Source organism: Squalius cephalus (genome assembly GCF_949319135.1).
Source record: "Squalius cephalus genome assembly, chromosome: 16".
NCBI lineage: Eukaryota > Metazoa > Chordata > Actinopteri > Cypriniformes > Leuciscidae > Squalius > Squalius cephalus.
The window spans coordinates 14,099,959-14,121,945 of NC_137137.1; the positions used below are offsets into that span (position 1 = coordinate 14,099,959).

The 21,987-nt window shown below is 37.4% G+C and overlaps 2 protein-coding genes across 5 annotated transcripts; one reads left to right on the forward strand and one right to left on the reverse strand.

Moving 5' to 3' along the window:
- The first annotated feature begins 120 nt into the window (after positions 1 to 120).
- Positions 121 to 13,664, forward strand: LOC307173908 (uncharacterized protein). Of its 4 annotated transcripts, none has more exons than XM_079897478.1 (4): positions 121 to 1,350; positions 6,194 to 6,234; positions 6,354 to 6,442; positions 11,056 to 13,664. In XM_079897478.1, the coding sequence occupies exons 1-4, from the start codon at positions 512 to 514 to the stop codon at positions 12,400 to 12,402; spliced, it is 2,316 nt and encodes a 771-aa protein (XP_079753604.1). In that variant the 5' UTR covers positions 121 to 511; the 3' UTR covers positions 12,403 to 13,664. The 4 variants fall into 4 exon arrangements, with proteins under 4 accessions (XP_079753604.1, XP_079753605.1, XP_079753606.1 ...); XM_079897479.1 differs by having other exon boundaries at positions 6,357 to 6,442; XM_079897480.1 differs by having other exon boundaries at positions 121 to 1,344.
- Positions 13,657 to 21,640, reverse strand: suv39h1b (SUV39H1 histone lysine methyltransferase b). Its single transcript, XM_079897507.1, has 6 exons — positions 21,541 to 21,640; positions 20,012 to 20,193; positions 17,425 to 18,078; positions 16,981 to 17,127; positions 16,660 to 16,789; positions 13,657 to 15,034 (listed from the first exon to the last, which is right to left on the reverse strand). Exons 1-6 carry the CDS (start codon positions 21,557 to 21,559, stop codon positions 14,901 to 14,903), a joined length of 1,266 nt encoding a protein of 421 aa, XP_079753633.1. The 5' UTR covers positions 21,560 to 21,640; the 3' UTR covers positions 13,657 to 14,900.
- Between the last annotated feature and the right edge of the window lie 347 nt (positions 21,641 to 21,987).

Genomic DNA, 21,987 nt, shown 5'->3' on the forward strand with positions numbered 1-21,987 from the left:
ATATTAATTATAATAACAATAAAAAAATGTATACATTTTAATATTAATAATAATTATTAGACAACAGATCGATTATTATGATTATTATTTTTATTTGTTTGCATGTAGTATTATAGGGGTAACTTATTTATGCTCACAACAAACTGCAAGCAAGCAAACAAATGAGCGTGTCTATAAACTTTAAAACAGAAGTTGGGGGCGTGTGCGGTTTGGAGCGACCAACAAGAGATGAGGGGAGGGATAAACAACAGAGCCCATCTTCCTCCTGACCTCTGGGGAACGATGGACGTGCCGCTTCCTTCTAAATTTAGACACTCATTCGTGTCGGTGCACTATGCGCTTCAAACTGTTGTTCTCGTTTGTGTCAATAGTTTAGGCCTAGTTCGGTCGAAACGAGGTGACAGACCCTCGCGGGTCTCCGTTGACACAATGAACGACAGCTCGATCTGACGAACGCGCACCATCGCAGTAACGGCACCTTTCATGTTTACGTGGCTCAGAAACAGACGTAATGGCGCAGGGGAATAATGGTAATTTTCTTACTATCCCCTCACAAGAGGGTCTTTTCAAGACGGTGAGAGTCGAGCGTTCCGAAGACAACAGTAACGATGAAGAGGAGGAAGAAACAGAGGAAGACGTCCGGCTAATACCGAGGTCTTCTCCTGTTCCCAGAAAGCGAGGCTCCTCGATTGCCGATGAAACCGCCGAGTACATGCGAATTCGCCTGGCGTTGCCGGACAGAAGAGTGTCGTTTGCTGACAGTACTGGAGCCGAGCTGTTTGATGTCAGAACGTTTGTTCCGTTTGATTCAGATGAGGAGGACGATTCAAGATGGGAGGAAGAGGAAGCGCGGTACCAAAAAGCCTACCGCGAGCCCACTTACAGAGTGTGGCCAGAGTTCCAGGCACTCGCCGGAACGGAGCTCTTGCTCGCTGTCCACACCAACAAGCTGGAAGTGGAGAGCGTGACATCTGTGCCAGATGAGCCTTTGTCCTTCGAGGTGATTATTCGTGTGCTCAACGTTTCTTTTCACAAATCGGTCTATGTCCGTTCCACGATGGACGGTTGGATCAATCACTTTGATTACCCAGCCGAGTATGTCGAGGGCTCCAACGACAGAGAAACGGACAAGTTCTCCGTGAAGTTGTCTTTCGCTTCACCGTACCTGTTCAACGGAGCTCGTATTGATTTTGTTGTACGTTATGAGACGTCAGATGGAGAGTTTTGGGCGAACAACTCTGGCAGGAATTATTCGGTAACTCTCCTACAGTCATATGAAGACGAAACAGCCCAGACCACCACAGAGGAGAAAACTGAGCTGAGAGGAATCCTGAAACCTCCCAGGTACCGGTAAGTGGGCGTCAATCGACTTGTGTGACAGAGGTAACGTTAAAACCCTGTTGTTAAATCTCTGTCTAGCCAGCTGTCAGGATTATTCCTTCTAACACCAAGAAGGAATAATTCCTTATCCGCGAAATTTACCTTTCAAACAAAACATAAAATACAATTATTCCGCAAAAAAATTTGTCTGTCAACGGAAAGTGCGCAACAGTCGGTTCCGGAAGAAAAAACTTGTAGACCTTTAAAGACAGCTCTACTGTGAGCTACGAGGTTGTTAATCGATAGTATTTGCTTCTGTTGAAGCCACCAGTCAGCATTATTTCGACTTTGTTTTAATTTTGTTTAACAGCAGAATTTGTGGTGAAAAACTACATTACCCATGTTGTACAGAAAATTCTAGTAATCAGAGTTGATTGATACAAGAAAAACGCGCCAAAAGATGTCGTTAGCTCCGCCCACTCCCATAAAGCACCGCAAATTACGTTTACGTAATGAGCCAATCTCCTTACACACTCAAAATACTTAAATATTCGGATATATGCATATTTAAGGGGGTGAGTACTGTTGTACTCTATAGAGTGGTGCAGGTATGACATCAGAACCCAGAATACTCTGGTTCCTTCGAGATTGAGGTTGTTTTAATATAGGGTTTTTCAATTTATCAGTAAAATAAAGCCTGTGGTAAACATAACTTGGCAATTCTTTGGCGTTTTGTTCTACAACTTAAATAACACACACCCATACCAAAAACGCAAATTGTATGCATTTTGTTAATTTTTGAAAATATATGTTTCTAATAAATAACTAGATACGACAGTTTGGGGTGTAAGTGTGTGCAGTTTACAAAGGAAACAAGCGGTGAATTAGTCTTCTGGATTCGTCATCCCTGCACCACTCTATAGACCTTATGTAGCCCCGCCCCTTTTCAGCCCTGGTTTGTATTTCCACAGCATGAAGGTAAGATCTTATAGATTTATGAATGAACCTCTCATTTTAAACCGGTCTACTGACAATTGTTATGACATCTGTTTCAGACATTACAATGCCCATGATAACTTTTGTTAACTCTACAATAAGTAAATCCACTTCACAATCACTAGCTTATTATTCTTCGACAGTGATGCCAGAGACACATACAGAGCTACCGCAAAAGTGGAAGTTCAAACACACAATTCTAAAAATGGCTGCACTCTTGTTTGTCTGGCACATAAGGTCTTCTTTGAAGCAGATGTCATAACAAATGTTATACCATGGGTTGCGTTCAGCCCCGACAAAACGTTGCACAACGTTTTTTAAACAGAAACGGTGATGCGTTGAACACACTGTTCTGATGACGCAAGAGTTGCAACTATGGCAGCTAAGAAGGCCATTCTTTGTGAAGAATTTTCTGAGCCTGATGAAGTCGGTATAAATATGTTTTTAATACTACAGAATATGCCCGATGTTACAGTTACTGCACTTGCCGCCCAGAACAAAAGAGAACATCCCAATCGAGTGAAGGGATTGCTGAAACTGAAATGGAAGCACACATCTTACCTAATTCAGACTAAAACACATCTATTTAGCCTCACATACTGACTTTATTTGTAGTTAATACTGTTTTAATACCCTGTATTTTCTTTCTCATTTTTAGGAAAAGCTTAATTATCATTGTTTATTTCTATACCAAATGTCATACACTTGCAATGAAGCTAAAAATATAAACAACTACATCATTATGTTGATATCCAATATTTTTACAATAAAACTTACACAAACATGTCTTCTAATATCCTCAGTTGTTGCGTATACCGAGCTGCATCGAACACATTTGTAAATTAGGCTACTTTCCTTGAACCCATTGTGCCAGTTCACTTTAATACCATGTGCTTTATGTACATGTTGCTGCTGATTGGACTGCAGTTCTGACACACCCACCAAACAAGAGAAAACGTATCTCAAACCCCGTTGCACACCGGTGCACGCCGTTTCCAGGAAACATGACGTTCAACCCGGAAACCGTAGCAAAACGTTGCGCACCGTTTTGAACTTGAACGTGCCCATGGTCTGGGTGAATACTCGATTCTGATTGGCTGCAGGGTGTCCATTAAAAAGTGATAGAGGACACCTAGTAAATAAACCGTCAGGCGTAACCAGGGAAACCAAGTTATTGTTTGTAAAAACTTTAGATTTCGATTATAAAACTGAATAAAATATAAACTAATGTTTTAAAAATGTATTATTTGGCAAGTGACCATGGTATAAGCGGGTTAATGCCCTTCGAGGTGTAGACCGGGGTGTAGACTTACTTAGTAGCCCGGAAAGATTCTAAAACGAGCGGTTAATTCATAAATCCGTATGGTCTTACCTTCATGCTGTGGAAATACAAACCGAAAGACGGAACACAAGGAGTGCAGTGCTGAAAAGGGGCGGGGCTACATAAGGTCTAGGCTATAGAGCTGGTAAGTCCCGCCCCTTCCGCTAACCCCACTGGACCTCTAGGTTGAATGCAAGTGAATGGGAGAAAATAATTATTTTCTGGTCCCGTTTGAATTTTGCCATGAATGTGAACATATGTTGTCTGTGAATTTTTTATATAATTTTTCGTGTAAAGAATGCTACAATTTAGCTGGTAGAAGTTTGATACGGTTAGACTTTGTGTGAGAGCACTTAGTGGACTACAACTCTTCGCTGCTTTCGACGGGGATCTGAAGAAAGAACAGCCCATTTGGTTTGAATGGTGACATTTGGGTACAAAACACACAGGCATCTCGATCTGTCTCCATATATTATCGCAGCATTAGCACCGTGATTTGACAAGTGGAGGGAAAATGTGTTATGGGGTGACGTCACATAGTCGACATGTAGTCTTTCTCGTTATGTCTTTTCCACAACTGCTAGCCAAAGAATCATACAATATACTGTCAAACTCGTAACATGAAAAATTATATAAAAAATTCACAGACAACATATGTTCACATTCATGACACATTGACGATTTTTCAACCTAGAGGTCCACTTGGGGTTTTACGGATGGGCGGGACTTACCAGCTCTATAGTTTCAAACTTTCAGATTTGGATGTCGCCAAGCAACGGGCAGATTAAAAGCTTGTCTGGAACACCGTAAGTGGAGTGGATATATTTAGACAATCACTCAGTTCTGTGATCCCTCCGCTACAGCTCCACTTCGCGTTTTGCATTCCCCACTCCCTGCTTACCTGTGAGAGAAAAACCCTGCTCTGAGAGACACTGAAACGAGAGAGCGCACTAGCCTGCGCCTTTCAAAAAAGCAATGCCCCTTAAAAATACTAAAATATGATGCTCTGTCTAAGCCACCCCAGGCCCTAGTATCAAGTGAAGCAGCATCAATGAAGCTTATGACAGAGTGTATTTTATAACTTATTTTTAGATTCACATTAATGATTTAATCATTAATGATTCTACATTCATTGTTTCATATTTAAAACAAAACAAATGAGTGATGTTGTTACTGAAATTTTAAGTCGCATTGCTGCATAATTCCACGATTCATGTTATATTTACATGCAGCCTTTGCAGCGTATGAATGTTACAATTCTAAAACATCATGATCATATGTTTAAAATTTCTGGTGCTAAAGATGGAACAACACGTCATCTTGGATTATACAGGGCCTGTGTTATACAGCATCTGTATATTGTGTGAGTTTTGGGGTTGCAGTCTCCCCACCCCCTCACTCCCTTTTGAGAATGGCAGCCATTCAAGGGTGTGTGAGGAGGGAGGATGAAAATAGGACAAGGCAGGTGTCGCTTTCAGCTCTGGTGCACTGAGACCTTACCTCTGACTTTTCTGTGGGGGTTGCACAGTAGAAACACAACAAACCACCAAAAGCAGACACAAACCTACGCCGGTTCCCTCTGTACGCCTGGAGACAATCTTTTTACCCACTATTTTCACTTTTCACATTCTGTCTGGGATACACACAACAACAAAGAAAGTTTGAGGGGAAAAAAGACTGAACCCAGATGAAAGCATGCTAGACACAACAATGTCTCGGAACTCCTGATTTGTCAGGAGATAAAAATCAGAAGATGAGTTTCGACGTTATGTTCCAAGCAGACTCGCAAGTCTTCCTCGCAACCTTTCCTCAAATGTCAAGCCTTGTTTCTATTACATTGCTCAAACATGCTACAAATAGAAGGTCGTAGAAGAGGATGCCAATTGAAGCGCTTCACGCAACTCAGAATGTGTAGCGACTTCGACATGAAATGGAAAAGTTTGTACAAAGAGTCACATGACCAGAACATCTGACCATCATGCTCCGCAAAACTTTTGGTGACATGTAAGAACACGTGTGATATTTGGACAGGTCCTTATCCCATCATAGGATCTATCATGGGGTTTAAGGGGGAGTGTGGACTAGACAGTCTTCACCCACAGCTCTGAAAAAATATCTCAAGCTCTGGAGGCGGTCAGATGTTACCATAGTAGCAAATGTCACAGAGGTCACAGTTATTTTCCATTTAATGGAGGAATCACTTTAAAAGGGATAGTTCACCAAAAAAAAAAAACATTTAGAAAAAGAAGATTTATTAAAGAATGTTGGTAACCAAACAGTTTTAGTTGCCATTTCAATTATGTTTCACAAACAAAAAGTTCAGGTTTAGAACAACATGAAGGTGACAATTTTAGTTTTGGATGAACTATCTCTTTAAATATCTAGCATTCTATAATGAACAATTAATAGTCTTATATATATATATATATATATAATCATTTGTAAAATGGATTGCAACTGAGTAAATTCTATACTTTTCATATATTAACTCTGTTTATCAATGTGTGCTGCTGAAGAATGATTGTTTTGGTGTGTATGTGTGTGTCTTCCTTTTAGAGCTGACATTGGTTACGATGACTCTGATGATGGAGGAGATGGTATGTTTTAAGTGTCATAATGTTATCCAATAGCTTTTTTTTTATCTTGGGATAAATAAAACAAACAAACGTCAGGTTAGTCTTTTTATGCTTCAGATTCCTCAGTTGTTGTTTTTCAGCAGATCCGAGCAGCACTGAGTGTGAAGAAGCAGATAATCAAGCCTCTTTTGTACAGCCGCCTATTGTCCAGCCAGATATCGACATCGAGGTGAGTGAAGTTTGCTTTATAATCACCAGTTCTGAGTTCGGCTTGGATAGCAGGTGGAAAAAGACACGATGTATCACAAACATACAAAAAAAAGTTTAAACAAAACATTGTTTCCCCTTCTGTCTCTAACCTTTACCAGATTTCCATGACGGTTTTCATATGTGGTGTAGCAGCCTTTTTTCTACATTTTTTTTTGTTGCGGTCTGTCGGAAAACACATTGACCTCTATGCTGTCTAGACACGCTTACAGTGAGTCTTTGCAAGGCTCAACGATAAGGATTTTTTCTACTGGCCCAGTTGGGTCAGTCAGTGCCTCAAATTTTTACTTGCCCTGCCACTTGGCCCCTCCACAGTAAAAGTAATAAAATAAATAAAATGGGCCTAGTTGTTGTATTCGTTGTTTTTGACCCATGTAACCTTAAGGACACCAAAAACTACTAGCCATACTCTTTAAATTTCAAATATTTTTAAAGTGGACAATCAGTAATAAAATAAGAAGGATTATGCAGCTTCTAAGCAACAATGTAACTTAAAATAACAAATAATCAAATAATGAGCAGTAGCACAAATAATTACAATAGAACAAACATACAAATGAAATAAACAGTGCTTTTCAGGTTGGTCTAACAGTATTTTTCAGGTACCGAAATTGAATAAATTAATCAAATGTAAAATAACACAGCTTAAGCACCCTACACACCGGGCCGAATATCGGCGCGCGTTATTCGCCAGCGTTTTTCAACGCGTTTTTTGTGTTCACACCCAAGCGATTTTCGCTGATGATGAGCCGAGTGAACATGCAAATTCATTCCCTGACATTAGATGGCGCTTAATGTAAAACAGAAATACCCCGGTACACAAGGTGCAATACCACTCCATAACAGTTCTCTTTTATCAAGATTTTTGTAGTTGCTGTCGCGTTTGTCATATAGTTCTTTATGTTCCGACACCAACGAGACCAGCAGCTCTACACTCATATTGCCTTGCATCTTCCTCGTCTTATTTCTTACCGGCAGTGTAGACGCTACTTGGCGCATATCTTCTTCGCCGTTATGTATGTGTGCTCGGCAAGACCGTTTTGTGTTTGAGCACCCCGAAGTTGTGTTTTACTGTAACTTCAGAAGCTCCAGACACGTGAGCAAAAGCGCCAATCTCATTGCTCGGATAGTTTTTAACGCGGTGCGTCAAACCAAAAAAACGAACCCGAGGCGTTTTTTTTAAAAATGACGCTTTTATGCGTGGCGTTTTTCGCGTCGGTGTGCACACTCACATTGGCGCCCTTTGTTTAGTCACGAGGCGTTAAACGTCGGCGAATATCGCGCGCGAAATTCGTCCCGGTGTGAACAGGCCTTTAGTCTGTGTAAATTAAATATAGATTAATCCCAGTTAAGAGCAGTGACTGTTTTTTTTCTTTGTCCTTTGTTGTTTAATTAACATTTAAAAACCCAGACTGCAGCAGGTTTATAGGCTGCTGTCACTTTAAGACCGAATGTACTCCTATATACTGTTACACATGCTTTTTCTTAACTGTTTGCATTCACTTGAGACATAATCGACTGTGTTTATGAGGATACTCGCAAAGATGGGCATGTTGACAATTCATATGTACAAGGAAAAGTGAAAGAGAACTCATGTCAGTATTTCTTTCACGCTGGTGCTTATTGTAGAGCCCTGCTTTGTATGTGGTTACTGTGGTATACAGTTATTTATCTATCAGAGCTGTCTTCTGTTTTTTCTCTATTTTTATAAGGGATTCCTGTCTGTCACTATTGCAGCAGATGCAAAGCTTTAGTGTTTTTCAGAGCAATTTAGACTAAAGATAAATCAAGAATCTTGATATAAACTAAATTGTCTATTTAATACTAGCTAAAATACTGATAATGTTGGTTTTCATCATACTGTACCTGCTTACTCACACTATTCAATTCGCTTGTTAAAAATCACACCGACATTTCAATGTCCTGATAACCACTTGCTTGTGTCTATTTGCAGTGTGTTGATTTGCAGCTGTTTTAAGTAACTGAATCTGGTATTTATAACAATAGCATCACCATCTCGGTTTCTGGTCTGTGGTCAACCCATTAAATAGACAGACACATTATTATTTCTTTACCAGAGATCTTAAAGGAGAACTCCGGTCAATTTTAACATTGAGCTCATTTTTTTGTAAATTTGGAGTGCTGTCAGTACAGAGAACAACGACAAAAATTGTTGCCTACACCGTGTTATCCTCTTTTTAAAATTTGCACCCTGTTGATTTCAATGGGGCAAGTTTTAAACCTGCTTTTAGCCTCTTAACATCCTTGATGTGTCATTACAAGTGCCCAGCCATGTGAGTGATTCCTTCAGAGTGAACGCGGTGAATCTGACTGCAATAGATGTGCAAGATATGAATAAAAATGATGTTATTTCAGCCAGCGCACATACCTGTATTTACATCCTGTTTTCGGTTGAAGTCCACAGTAGTCGATTGTCGAGTTCGGGCGCATGATCGTACGTACTAAACCTATGCGCGTGAACTCGACAATCGATTACTGTGGGCTTCAACCGAAAACAGGATGTAAATACAGGTATGTGCGCTGGCTGAAATAACATCATTTTTATTCATCTCTTTCACATCTACTGCAGTCAGATTCACCCACGTTCACTCTAAAGGAATCACTCACAATGGCTGGGCACTTGTAATGACACATCAAGGATGTTAAGAGGCTAAAAGCAGGTTTAAAACTTGCCCCATTGAAGTCAACAGGGTGCAAATTTTAAAAAGAGGATAACACGATGTAGGCAACACCGATTTTTGTCGTTGTTCTCTGTACTGACAGCACTCCAAATTTACAAAAAAATGAGCTCAATGTTAAAATTAACCGGAGTTCTCCTTTAAAGGGATAGTTCGCCCAAAAATGTTAATTCTGTCATCATTTGCCATTCCTAATCTGCATGACTTTCTTTCTTCTGCGGAACACAAAAAAAGATTTTAGGAAATATTAATTGACTTCCATTGTATGAGCAAAGAAACACTTAAAAAAAATAAAAAATAATAAATGTTCAACAGAAGAAAGAAAGCCATACAGGCTTGGAACGATGTGAGGGTGAGTAAATGAAGACAGAATTTTCATGTTTGTATAAACTATCCCTTTAATTGTGAACTACTGCTAAAATATACACAATTTTGATTTTAAAATCTATTTAAAAATGTATTTTTTCATGTGATGACAGTGTCATTTTTGTAAATTGGCTTATGTTAATCATCAAGAATGATTTAACCTATTCTCCAGCATATATTAGATAAAAACAAGATGTGTATTTGTTGATATTGTTATTCTTTTCATCTGTCCACCTGAACAGCTCATTGAAGCTTCAGCATCAACTTAGGTAATGTGCATGTGACTTGCTAACTTAACGCCTTGCTAATGTAACCCATTCATCGTGTTGCATGTAAGGTGCATCCTGTATCGTGACTCATAATACATGATATCTAGATCAACCATGTAGAAGGTATTTGTTTTCATGCTTTGAGTTTTAAAAAAAGCAATAAGCTTAGTGTATACTACATATGTTCATTTAAATAATCAGTTTAGTAAGGTAGTGTAATCTGAATTGAAATTCCTGATATTTTCCACACAAGACAAAAACTGTGGGAATATCTTGTTTTTTAACAAAACATTGGGCTGTTTTATTGGGCTCCTGGGCTGTTTTCCCATTGACCATTTTGGCTGGGAGTCTTTGGAATGAAAAAACCCTGCGTAACTGAAGTAAACACACAAAACTACCGCAAAAAAATAAAAAAAATAAAAAGTGGAAAAAACTGTATAAACTGTATAGCTTTAATTCTGTGTATGTTCTATGTGAATATTGTCAGTATTGTTGCATGTTTGCCATGTACAACTTTAAACAGACAAAATTTATAGAGCTAAACAACATTCTTGCATTTTCAGCATCACCTTTATCATTTTTTGTTTTTTAATCTTGTGTAATTTTGTCACAAACATTCAGAACAGTCTTTTGAAGGTTTTGTATTCATTGGTGCAATCTTCCCTTTTTGGCATGAGTTTCTGTGAAAAAGGACAATGGGAACTGGCACACGGTTCATGCTAACACAAATCACTTTCCCATTTGCACTTAGCATTTTAGTAGTTTAACCTTTTCTCTCTTTTTTTGTCAAAATCTCTAAAAACACTGATAGACTTCTTCATATTCATATAAATTGTCTCTGTTTTTTTTTTTTTTCATTATAAAACTATCTTTTTTTTTACCAGTTATTAGTTATGATCGATAAACTGATATGGTCTGAAACAACAGCATGTATTAAACATCAATGGAAAACTATACTAATATTAGTAGTGATGGTGTCAATAATAATAATAACAATATGCATTAGCAAATTCATTTACTGTTGACTATCCAACTACTTGCAATCAAGAAATAATTTCTCTAGCAATGAATATTAAATTTCAAGTTTGTGCCATTCACCTTCCACTTTTTGTTAGTCTGTAAAAATTCAAATTCATAATTGCAAACAAATGTATAATGCCTACAGCTTACATTCTTGGTTAACAGTTCATAAATTATTTGGAATGGAAGCTTTTTTTTGTTACTTTTCCTCTCTGTTGTAGACTGCCAAAAATGTGTCCAGTTCTCCAGAGTCCACCAGGAATTCCTCCAAGGCTGGATGTTCTCTATCCACTTCAGATACTCCCTTCGGAGAACAACTTCCACTAGAGTCAATGTCATCCAGTAATTCACCACAAACAGAAGAGTCTGAACTTCAGCCATTAATTCTATCCATCCCCCAATCACAATCAACCCAGCAGTCCTCTGAGGCACAAGATCAAGTCTATAATGTTGTCCCGTCCGTGTCCCTTTCCCTTCCTGCAGTTCTCGTCCACTGCTATGATGATCCAGAGACAACCAAGGATGAATTTAAGGATACCAATAAACCCAACCAATCCCTTCATCCACAGAAGGATGATTTCCAGCTTGAGATCTTAGTGCAAGTGCCTTTCGAGTTTGGCCAACCATCACCGGCTGGGATTCCAGACACGCCACATATCCAGGAAGAAGGTGTGAAGGATGTTAAGGAGAAGGAAGATATTGAGGAAAATGAGGGCACATTGGAAGACATGCTAGAAGAACCAAGTCAGAATATAGAAGAAGATAAAACAGGAACTACTGTCCACATGTTGGAAGAAGCCAAGCAGCCTCCTTCGTCAAATGAGGTAAACAATCCAACTGAAGGCATGGAGAAGCTAAGTCTGTCAAAATTACAGCACACTCTGAAGGAAGGAATTCAAGAACACAAAGTAGACCTTGTCTCTTTATTCCGAGGCGAGACCACCAAGGCGGTTGAGGTGGAAAGCACCAAGATGGATGATGAGGAAACAGATGTTTTAGTGGCTTCCTGTTTGTCTCCCTCTCATTTAGGTCCCTCAAGACAGAACAGAGAAACCCAAAGTTTACTCATCCAATCAACGTCTGATAAACTAGCAATCATGCAACATCAGCAAGAGGAAGTATTTATTTTGGATCCGAGCGTTATCGACTCAGTCCTCCTTGAGGATCCAAAACTTGATAACCAAACTATTTCCATGTGTACTTCAGAACATCCAACAAGCAAACAAGAAAAGCCAGAACTGGTCAGCGTTTCTGAAACATCACCAACAGACTTTGATCTTCAACCTTCAGCTGTTCACTCTTCAGCAGAAGATGATTTAACTTTTCAGGGTGATGAACCTTCCACTGCTCCATATCAGACATGCAAGAACTCTGAAAACCAGCACGCACTGCCAAGAACCGGCACTGAACAATCTCAAATATCAAAGGATCAGACTGAGGTTACTTTGGACACGTGTCTGATGGTCTCTGTGACCTTCTTCAGTGCTGTTATCTGCCTGGCTGTTGGGATTCGAGAGCCTAGTGTTTTTCTGTATGTGGGATTATTCCTGTTGTCCTTCTGGTTCTAAAATATGTGCCAGTTTTCTTTCCCCTTCCATCCGTTTCTCTTAAAAAGCCTTAAGTCTTTTACCTTCTTCCTTTCTCCCCAGTGCCTTGAGAAATCCCCCCCCCCCCCCAAAAAAAAGAAGAAAAAAATAACCATTGTAATGCTAACAGATCTGGTGTTATATTTGTGTTTATGTGGTTGTAAGTAGAGTGAGAGTTGGTTAATATTTTTAAATTTAGTAGTTGAGCTTCTGCTTGATAAATTGTGTATCATTCAGACTTATAGTATAAAATCTGCAGTGGTTAACATACAATCGGAAATAATAGTTTGAGCAAGCAATGTGTGTTTTAGCTGAATTACCTCATACATTATTGGTCATCGGAAATGTGGCTCAGCTCATTGATTCATATATTAATGTCTTTTTTGTGAGTTTCTCTACATATATGAATAGCTACTGGCCCCCTAAAGATTGCATTTGGTTCTTTTATATACAAACTTGGAGACATTTGTGAGTGGGATGACTTGATGGTGAGTGTATGTAGTCTTGTGTGATAAGAATTGAGGCAAGACTGGACAAACGGTGCAGGTTATTTCAGACGAGAATTTTAGGAAAGTTTGAGTGTTAAGTGTAGTTATATCTGAGGTTTTGCTTATACCACAATGTATTCTCAGTGAGGAATTGAATTTGTAGATGTCTGTAAATCTAACCAGAACATCTTATGAAGTATTTTAAGATACTACGTGTGTATGTTTATTCACTTAATGACACTGTGAAATTGTGTTTGATGTTATGTGTGATCACTTTGTAACCTAGATTACAAACTATATACTTAAAATAAGTAAATGTTAAGCTTTAAGAGTATGCAACAATTTTGCACCCATGCTTCCTAAAGGGTTAAAAAGCATTTAAGGCACTACTATCTTTTTTTCTTGTTAGTTAGCAGACAAGTATATGGCCTTTTGCAGTGCTCTTTAGAAGCGTGCCCCAAGCCTCTGATGTCACCCCAAAAGGTCACGCATTGCACTGAAGTCACTGCATCAGGTTACGGGGTGACTAAACACCATTGTAAGTAGAGAAGTTAGAGTTGTTCATTGAAAAAAAATCGTTCACACTTGGTTCCCTTCATCCAAAAACTTTAGCCTTCGGGTCACTCATTTTATTGCTTTGTCTCTCGCTGAATTAATGTGCAAACAAAGGTTGTGAACGCATTCTGTTCTCAGTAACATATATGTTCACATGTATTTTGTCAACGTCAAGGAAGAAATAAAAGTCTATATAACTGATCAATTTATTTCAGAGCTTTTTTTTGTGGGCAGTCCTTCAATGTTAAAATTATCCAAACTGAAATGAATCCAAATTTGGTAGTGAAGTTATATTCACAGAGCTGTAGAACTCATGATATGATTTAATAAACAAGGACACAATGCACATACAGGAGTGTGAGATAAATGTGAGGTCTGACAAAGTAACTCGATTTTCTTTAATACAAAACATAAAAATAACAAGTGGTAGTCTTTTAATATATACATATGCACAGATTTGGTTGAGGGTGATAGTTATAATAAAATTGTGTGAATTTAATAAGGAAATGTTCCTGAGCATAAACTAATCCAGAATGTATGTATTATCTCAATCTACAGCACACATTCCAGCTTCACTGTCCAGTTCTGAAAAACCACCTGAGCTGTTTCCCAAAAATATTGCAAACACAAGTAGATTAGAATCAACTGCCACACTTGGTTCATGAGACATTTGGGAAAAACAACCCTGAATAGTAGTCAGACGGATCGGTGAAATAACCACACACTCCCACTCATTTATGCATCCATCACCTCTCAAATACATTCAATGAAAGACCAGTTTGACAGTATGAATATATTTTGTCATGTGTTAAGACTATATTCACATAAAACAGAATAACATTTTGCATGCTTGAAAGGCAACATCTCATGTAGGTCCACCTCCCTTTGCCTAACAAACTTCTCTTCTGTGCATTAATAGTAAAATTTTGCCACCTGGTGGTAATTTAAAGTCATTAAAAAAAATAGAAGGAAGGACATTGACAATTTTGTCATATTTTACACTGGTCTAAAGATACGTGCTAAAAACAGGGCAAAAAGTTACACTACAAAAGTTTGTTTGAAAAAGTAAAAAGAATTCCTCCTATTCAAACAAATAAAACATATGACCATTTAAATGTTTAAAAAATTCTGACTTTGATATGATTTAAAATATGATTTTAAACAATTACTGAAAAGCCCCCCCTTTTTTTTTCCTTTACACATCTTTTCTAACGGAAAAATCGAAAGATTAATGCCACATTTTATAAGCTATTTAAAGCAGACGACGATTCTGAGGAAAAATGTATCTTGGGGAAATAAAAAAACTTAAATATATACTTAAAATTCAATGAAGTATTACAAAACACCTGCCAAAACGGTTCCTAAACTGCAGATGCTTTCAACATATTCACTTGAACACATGATCTTCTTTCAGTCCCTCTTCAGCATGAACATCCTCTAAAAGAGGTATTTTCGACATGTCGCCACCCCACATTTGCACTCCATGCGCATACGTTTCTTAGGGGATCCTGGGAGTCCAGTCAGACTGAAATTAGAATCCATCTTCGTGCTCTCTGCATCTACTGGATCAACTATGGGGAAAATGAGAAAGAAAGATTAGATTTTACTCCTTCAAATCATTCAATAATTTGGTATGATTCTTTTAGTGTTTTTGAAAGTCTCTTTTGCTCACCAAGGCAGCATTTATTTGATCAAAAATGTAGTAAAAAACAAAGCCAAATTGTGAAATATAATTCCAACTTTTGTATTTAAATATATTTTAAAATTAGGGGTGTAACGGTTCACAAAATTCCCGGTTCGGTGACTGGTGTCACGGTTCGGTACGTTTTCGATACAGCAAAAAGAAAGAAATGCCAGAGAAATTTCCTTGATTTAAAAAAATATATATTTATTAAAACTAACATCATAAAGTATTATTAAAGTAACATTTATTTTTTTACTTTGAACAATGATGGAGCTATACTTGACCCATCTTCTGGGGTGTCTTCTCAGCAGCATATAAAACAAAAACAGCCACTAATAAAAAAATGAAATGTAATATTGAAGTACTTATAAACAAATACAAAGAAAATAATTTTATATTTATATGGAACTCTGTGTGCTTTTACTCAATTTTTAAGTTTTTTTTTTTTCCCCAGAAAGATGAGAGTATCCACTAAATGCTGCTGGGATAGTTTGTAGCGTGTTTCTCTCCTTGTTTTCCTCTAGTTCCAGTTATTGACACACTAGGGTGATGTCGGCATAAATGAGTAAACATGTTTGAAGTATTCCCACTGGTGTAGCCTACTGTCATGTGCAGGCCTCCAGACTTTTGAACATTTTAGGCGCACAAGCAGAAAATTTAGGAGCACACCTTAAATCAACCTGAAGCGCAGTTATTCACATTTTCCCCCATTTTGACTTTATTACTGACAAATGCCTTGGTAATAAATAGACTTAACTTACAGAAATTGCAATGTGCAGTTTTATTTTAAGTTTGCAAGGCTCCAGATTAACATCTGAGGGCAGCATTTTTTTATTCATAATGTCGAAATAATAATTCAAAAGCAAAACGATTAAATTAATATTTGGGAGTGGAAATGCCAGTCACCTACTGGTTACAATGGTAAATTTATGTTTTTTTTATTTTTAAATAAGTGTGAGTTTTCCTACATCTTGAAACTTTTAGTTTTATAAATGGGGGTACTCTTTGAAGGATGAATAAATAATGTTTTGGTCATCACATTAAAAATAACATTTAAATATGTACGCATTTACAAACCGAACGCCTCGTACAGGATGGTTCAATACGAATACGTGTATCGTTACACCCCATTTAAAATGTTATTTATTACTGTAATGGCAATGCTACATTTTCACCAGGCATTATTCCATTATTCAGTGTCACATGATCCTTCAGAAATCATTCTAATATAGTGATTTGGTTCTCAAGTAACAGATGGATATGAATAGAAAGTTCAAAATAACCGCATCTATTGGAAATATAACTCTTAATGACAATGTAAAATTATAAATGTCTCTGTCACTTTTGATCAATTGAATGCATCATTATTGAATAAAAGTATTAATTTCCAAAAAAAAGACTGACCCCAAACTTTTGAACAGTAGTGTATGTCAAGGCCAAGTTAATGACCCCAAATCACTTGTCAAGTTGCAAAGACTACTTTTTTCTATACAGTGACAGTCTCATACATACTCTTCATTTTGTAGTCAAAGGTGAGCTCCTCTCCTGCCTTTATCCCACGTGTGGCAAAGAAGGCTATCCGTGGCAGCCGCTCATCCAGGTTATCAATAAACACATTATATACCTGAAGGTTTGGGTCACACTGAGGACACAAACGAAGAAAACACTTTTGTGACATTCAATTTACTGCCTTTAAATGACAAGCTACAGTTTAAGTGATGTCAAGTAAAATGTGTGATTATTGCGGACATTTAGGGAAATGTAAGATTCAATTCATACATATAAAATAAAAACATATCTATTTCAAGTAGATGCAAGCTCAAGTCCACTCACGCTGTGATTGACAAAGTGGGAGATGTTTCCATAGTACGCAGCATCCACAGTGTACTCGTCGTCCACATAATCCAGGTCAAAAAGGTAGGTGGCGCCTTCTTTATCATATATTTGACCTCTGCGTTCTGCTTCTTCTGTCGTAATGATCTAAAGAAAAACAGAAAAAAGAGAGTTTAACAATCATGAAGCCAGACTTATTATTGGGAAAGACAGATAAACAGCCAATCAGCATCACAAGGAAATTGAAAACATTGGTTGCTTGATAATGCCACTAATCTACTAGTGAAGCAAAACATGTTCCCATGATTACACGGCAATGATCAACTGAAAGTGAACAAAATGAACCACTTGTCTAAACCAAAATGATAAAATGACACAAATTCATAGAATATTTAAAAATATCTGATCCACTAACTATATGACTGAAGCCTCCGTGCTTCTTACCTCCCCAACGTACTCCATGACGAAAGTGTTCTTGCGAATGCGCTCCATGGTCCGTACCCCCCAGCCCCTGCCATTGTCTGTTCTAAAAATGCAGAGGGAATAGCGAATGCCCTTCTGCACCACTCTGTTGAGGCAGTCGAGCCCGCAGCGGCACCGCTTGTTGCATTCATAAATGGGCAACCCGGGCCGAATGCGGACCTGGCCTAATTCATTGTAAGCAAACTTGTGCTGTGATGCTCCGGCACAGCAGCCCTCCACGGGGTTGCCTAGGCAGTCTGTGCATTCGCAGCCCACAGACACCTCATTCAACATGATCCCATCACCAACTTTATAGTCATTTATGTAGGTGAAGTTCTTAGGCGGGCCCTCAAGGTCGACCAGGTTCCGGACATAGATGTGGCCCTTGTGGGCGCCCAAGCTGTTGAGGTGTACCTCCCACTGTTTAAGGGTCTGCCGGAGTTTGGCCCGCTGGATGAGCTGCGACACGGTGGCAGGGTCAAGGCGACGAGGGGCGGAACGCTTATTCTGTCTCCGCATCTCCACATTCAAGTCCTCCCAGAACTGGTTGAGCAGATCTACGCACTTCAGGTTCTTCCGAGGTTCCCATGAGTTGCTGGATTCAGAGAACCCCTTCCATTTCACCAAATATAACTCCTGTGAAGGGAGTAACAGGGATTGTAGGGAACTTAAATGCATTTAGATCTGGATACATTTTTGCTTTGATAAAACTAATTTTACCTTTCATGTATTTCACTATATATATATACACTACCGTTCAAAAGTTTGGGGTCAGTAAGATTTTTTAATGTTTTTAAAAGAAGTATCTTCTGCTCACCAAGGCTGCATTTATTTGATAAAAAACTGTCATTATTTGATAAAAAAGTAACTTTTGTTCAGTTTAAAAGTATTGATTTATTTTATTTCTTTCCCCCAAAAATAAAATTAAAATTATTTCTCAAATTCTTAAAATTCTCGGTAGTGTTTAATGTTACAAAAGCTTTAGATTTCAGATAAATGCTGTTCTTTTGAACTTTCTATTCATCATAGCATCATGAAATAAAAATGTAAATAACTGTTTTCAACATTGATAATAATCATAAATGTTTCTTGAGCATCAAATCATCATATTAGAATGATTTCTGAAGGATCATGTGACACTGAAGACTGGAGTAATGATGCTGAAAATTCAGCTTTGATCACAGGAATAAATTACACTTTACTGTATATTCACATAGAAAACAACTGTTTTAAATTGGAATAATATTTCACAATATGACTGTTTGTGTTTGTATTTTTAATCAAATAAATGCAGCCTTGGTGACCAGAAGATACTACTTTTAAAAACATTAAAAATCTTACTGACCCCAAACTTTTGAACGGTAGTGTGTGTGTGTATGTATATTATAGATATATATATATATATATATAAAAAGTGTTAAAGATTTTGCTATATTGTTTATGTCATGGTATGTAAATTTATCTGCATAGCGCAGTACTACTTAAAATTGTTGACACTTTACAGTGATGAAACATGCATGAATTAGAAAATAAGAATGGAAGGTGCATGATATTAAAATGAATTAAGAGCAATAAGGCATGGAAAAGAACTCAATGCTGTACTCGTGCTGACTGACACACACAGAAAGTCTCATAGACAGCATGCAATCCCAAATTCAGTTCTCTTTGCGCTTGAATGGTCACATTCACTTGTGTCAAAATGCCCATTGTGTGGAGTATTCTTGTAAACAGTCAGTTATGTCTTAAAGGATTAGTTCTCCAAAAAATGAAAATTATCCCGTAATTTACTTACCCTCAAGCCACCCTAGGTGTATGACTTTCTTCTTTCAGCCAAACACAATCAGAGTTATATATTTTTTTTTTTTAAAGAATAAAAAAGGCTCTTCCAAGCTTTATAATGGGAGCGAATGGTAACCTAGATTTAACCTAGCACTAAGTCCAAAAAGCGCATCCATCAATCATAAAAGGTTCAAACAAATAGGGCTGGGCATCAAACTCTATCCTCTCGTTCGTGAATAAAGAAGACTGAAAGAAGAAAGTCATATACACCTAGGATGGCTTGAGGGTAAGTAAATTATGGGATAATTTTAATTTTTGGATGAACTTACCCTTTAAAGGGGTCCTATTTTGCTTTTTCAATGTGTGTAATGTTGCTGTTTGAGCATAAAAAAAGATCTGCAAGGTTACAAAGCTCAAAGTCTACACCAAAGAGAGATATTTTATTTAACGGAATCCACTTTACAAGAACTACAAACGAACGGCTCTCGGTTTTCTTTATTTTGGAAGGAGGCTTCATCAAAACCGAAACTAACACGTTCAGGACAGACTGGGAGAGTCTGACTCACATTTGACTCACGTCATAACCAATTCTGAAACCGGCACACCCCTAGTCCTACTGTTTGTAATTTGCTTCTTTTTTCTTATTTTTTAAATAACAAATAACTAGGCTATATTGAGATATACATTGTTATCATGCGATAAAATCTCATATTGTGAAAATAATATTCTGCTCATTCATATCACCCACCGCTAATGTGAGACCACTTACAAACCAGAGTTTTATGCTCACCTGTACTGTTTGTGTCTTCCCATCGGTGATAACTTTCCTTTTGTAGTCGCAAAGGTATTCTACCTCATAGTCGCACAGGTTGTTCTTGTTGATGCCCAGCTCGCCACATACCACCCCCTGCTCTCGACAGATCACTTCCAGCTGGTCTGCGTTGGCAATGCATGCTACCCTACACACTTGACCTACAAGAACAATTAGATGTTAATTGCAGGAAAAACACATGATGAAATTTGTGATGGCAGACGTGTGCAATGTTTTGATAAAAATATGAAAATATTTCTGAAAATAAATTCAGAAAATAGCTTAAGTCCACATGCCTGTAAACTAGGAGTCTGCTGAGAGTTTGACAGCAAAAATTACTAAATGGATTTTTAAGCGTAATTATATATATATATATATATATATATATATATATATATATATATATATACACATGCACACTACTGTTCAAAATTGTTACAAAATATTTATTTTAAGATTTATTAGTTAACTAGTTGTATGGAATTAATTTTGTTTCAAAATAATATTTGTGAAAAGTGCTACCCAAATCATTTTAAATTCAATTAAGAATCTAACATTATAATATTGGGTTTAAAAAAAGATGTTGCTAACTTATATTGCAAATATTGTCTGTAAAATATTTTATCATTCTTCAGTACAATTACAAACAAAAGCCAATTTAATTGATTTTACTATTTCACAAAATTTCCCTTACAAAATGTAAGCAGGTCCTTAGAAATGAAAATATATTACTGCTTGTATATTGAAGGAAGGGAATATATATTCCCTGACCAGGGAATCATCATGATAGACCCCTAACTCATGATTATTTTCATTAAAAAAGACTGAAAGACTGCAGTAAACCGCGCTGCACCACAGAACAACATGAAAGTTAAACATTTATTAAAATATTGTACAGATAACTGGATCATATTGCCAGTTTGAGATAAAAAAAAATCCTTACAGGAAATCAAACATGTATCATCACTAACCAATGGGCCATTAGCTAAGACTAATCGTAATTATTAAGAATAGACATGAGATGTAAAGCTAAACTAAGTGGGTAAACAACGACAGAGGCGTAGATTAACATTTTGAGGGGAAATGTGCTTTTTTCATTTGTCCAGCGTTCAAACATACGGAGTAACGTTAGATCATATTTCTCATGAGAGCGTTACGACGGGAAAGTTAGCTAAACACTGAAAATTATGCTTGCTAACTACTGAACGTACACGCATTTGAACCAACTGTGACATTGTGCAACTTTACAATGTTAATTCAAGTAAGATATATGAGTTAAGGCATTCACAATGAGCTTGTTGAATGTGTTGCGTGAGCGCGCGGTGGCCATAACATCGACCATCGATGTGAGTTTTTATCAACAACTTGCAGCAAAGATTCTTCCAAAACGGAGTGTTTGTTTCCGGGGTTTCTTTGAAAAGACATAATTTAACGAACAACTCATGTAAAAGAGATGACATATATTTAGTAAACCGTTGTTTCTGAACGATTAAACTATATATTCTTACCTTTCAAATTTTCCGCCATCTTCCGACCGCCGCCAAAATTATATATGATTAAAAGGCTGCTCGATGATTGGAGGCGGCACAGTCTGAGTGACGGGTTGGGAAACCAATAGAGTCAGAGTAAACTGTTTATGGGAAGTTTGAACCAAGTTGGGTTTATGTATGAACTTTTTGCGCTTCCTCAAAAGATTTGCTTTCCATTTGCTGATTTATTTCCTTTCTGATGGTTTACAAAATCTGAAGACTGCGTTTCTTATTTGTGTGCAGTCAATAAGTAATTATTTATATTTTTATTATCTCTATTTTATAATATAAATTTGGGGACATTACAACTCATAAAGATATCATGAGTTTGTTTTTCTATGGAACAAATTAATAACGTTATTTCATTTCAGTTCGTAATAAAACATGCTGTGAAGTCTTTTAATTTGCCTTTCACCGGTCATGAAG

Excerpts from the sequence above, each read along its gene's own strand:
- suv39h1b (XM_079897507.1), bottom strand. Across the intron at positions 17,128-17,424 it reads TCATGGAGTACGTTGGGGAG|ATCATTACGACAGAAGAAGC; the intron begins GTAAGAAGCACG and ends GTTTTTCTTTAG. Across the intron at positions 15,035-16,659 it reads CTTTGACTACAAAATGAAGA|TTGATCCAGTAGATGCAGAG; the intron begins GTATGTATGAGA and ends TTTTCCCCATAG.
- LOC307173908 (XM_079897478.1), top strand. The coding sequence starts at position 512 with ATGGCGCAGGGGAATAATGGTAATTTTCTTACTATCCCCTCACAAGAG. Across the intron at positions 1,351-6,193 it reads CTGAAACCTCCCAGGTACCG|AGCTGACATTGGTTACGATG; the intron begins GTAAGTGGGCGT and ends TCTTCCTTTTAG. Across the intron at positions 6,235-6,353 it reads CTCTGATGATGGAGGAGATG|CAGATCCGAGCAGCACTGAG; the intron begins GTATGTTTTAAG and ends GTTGTTTTTCAG.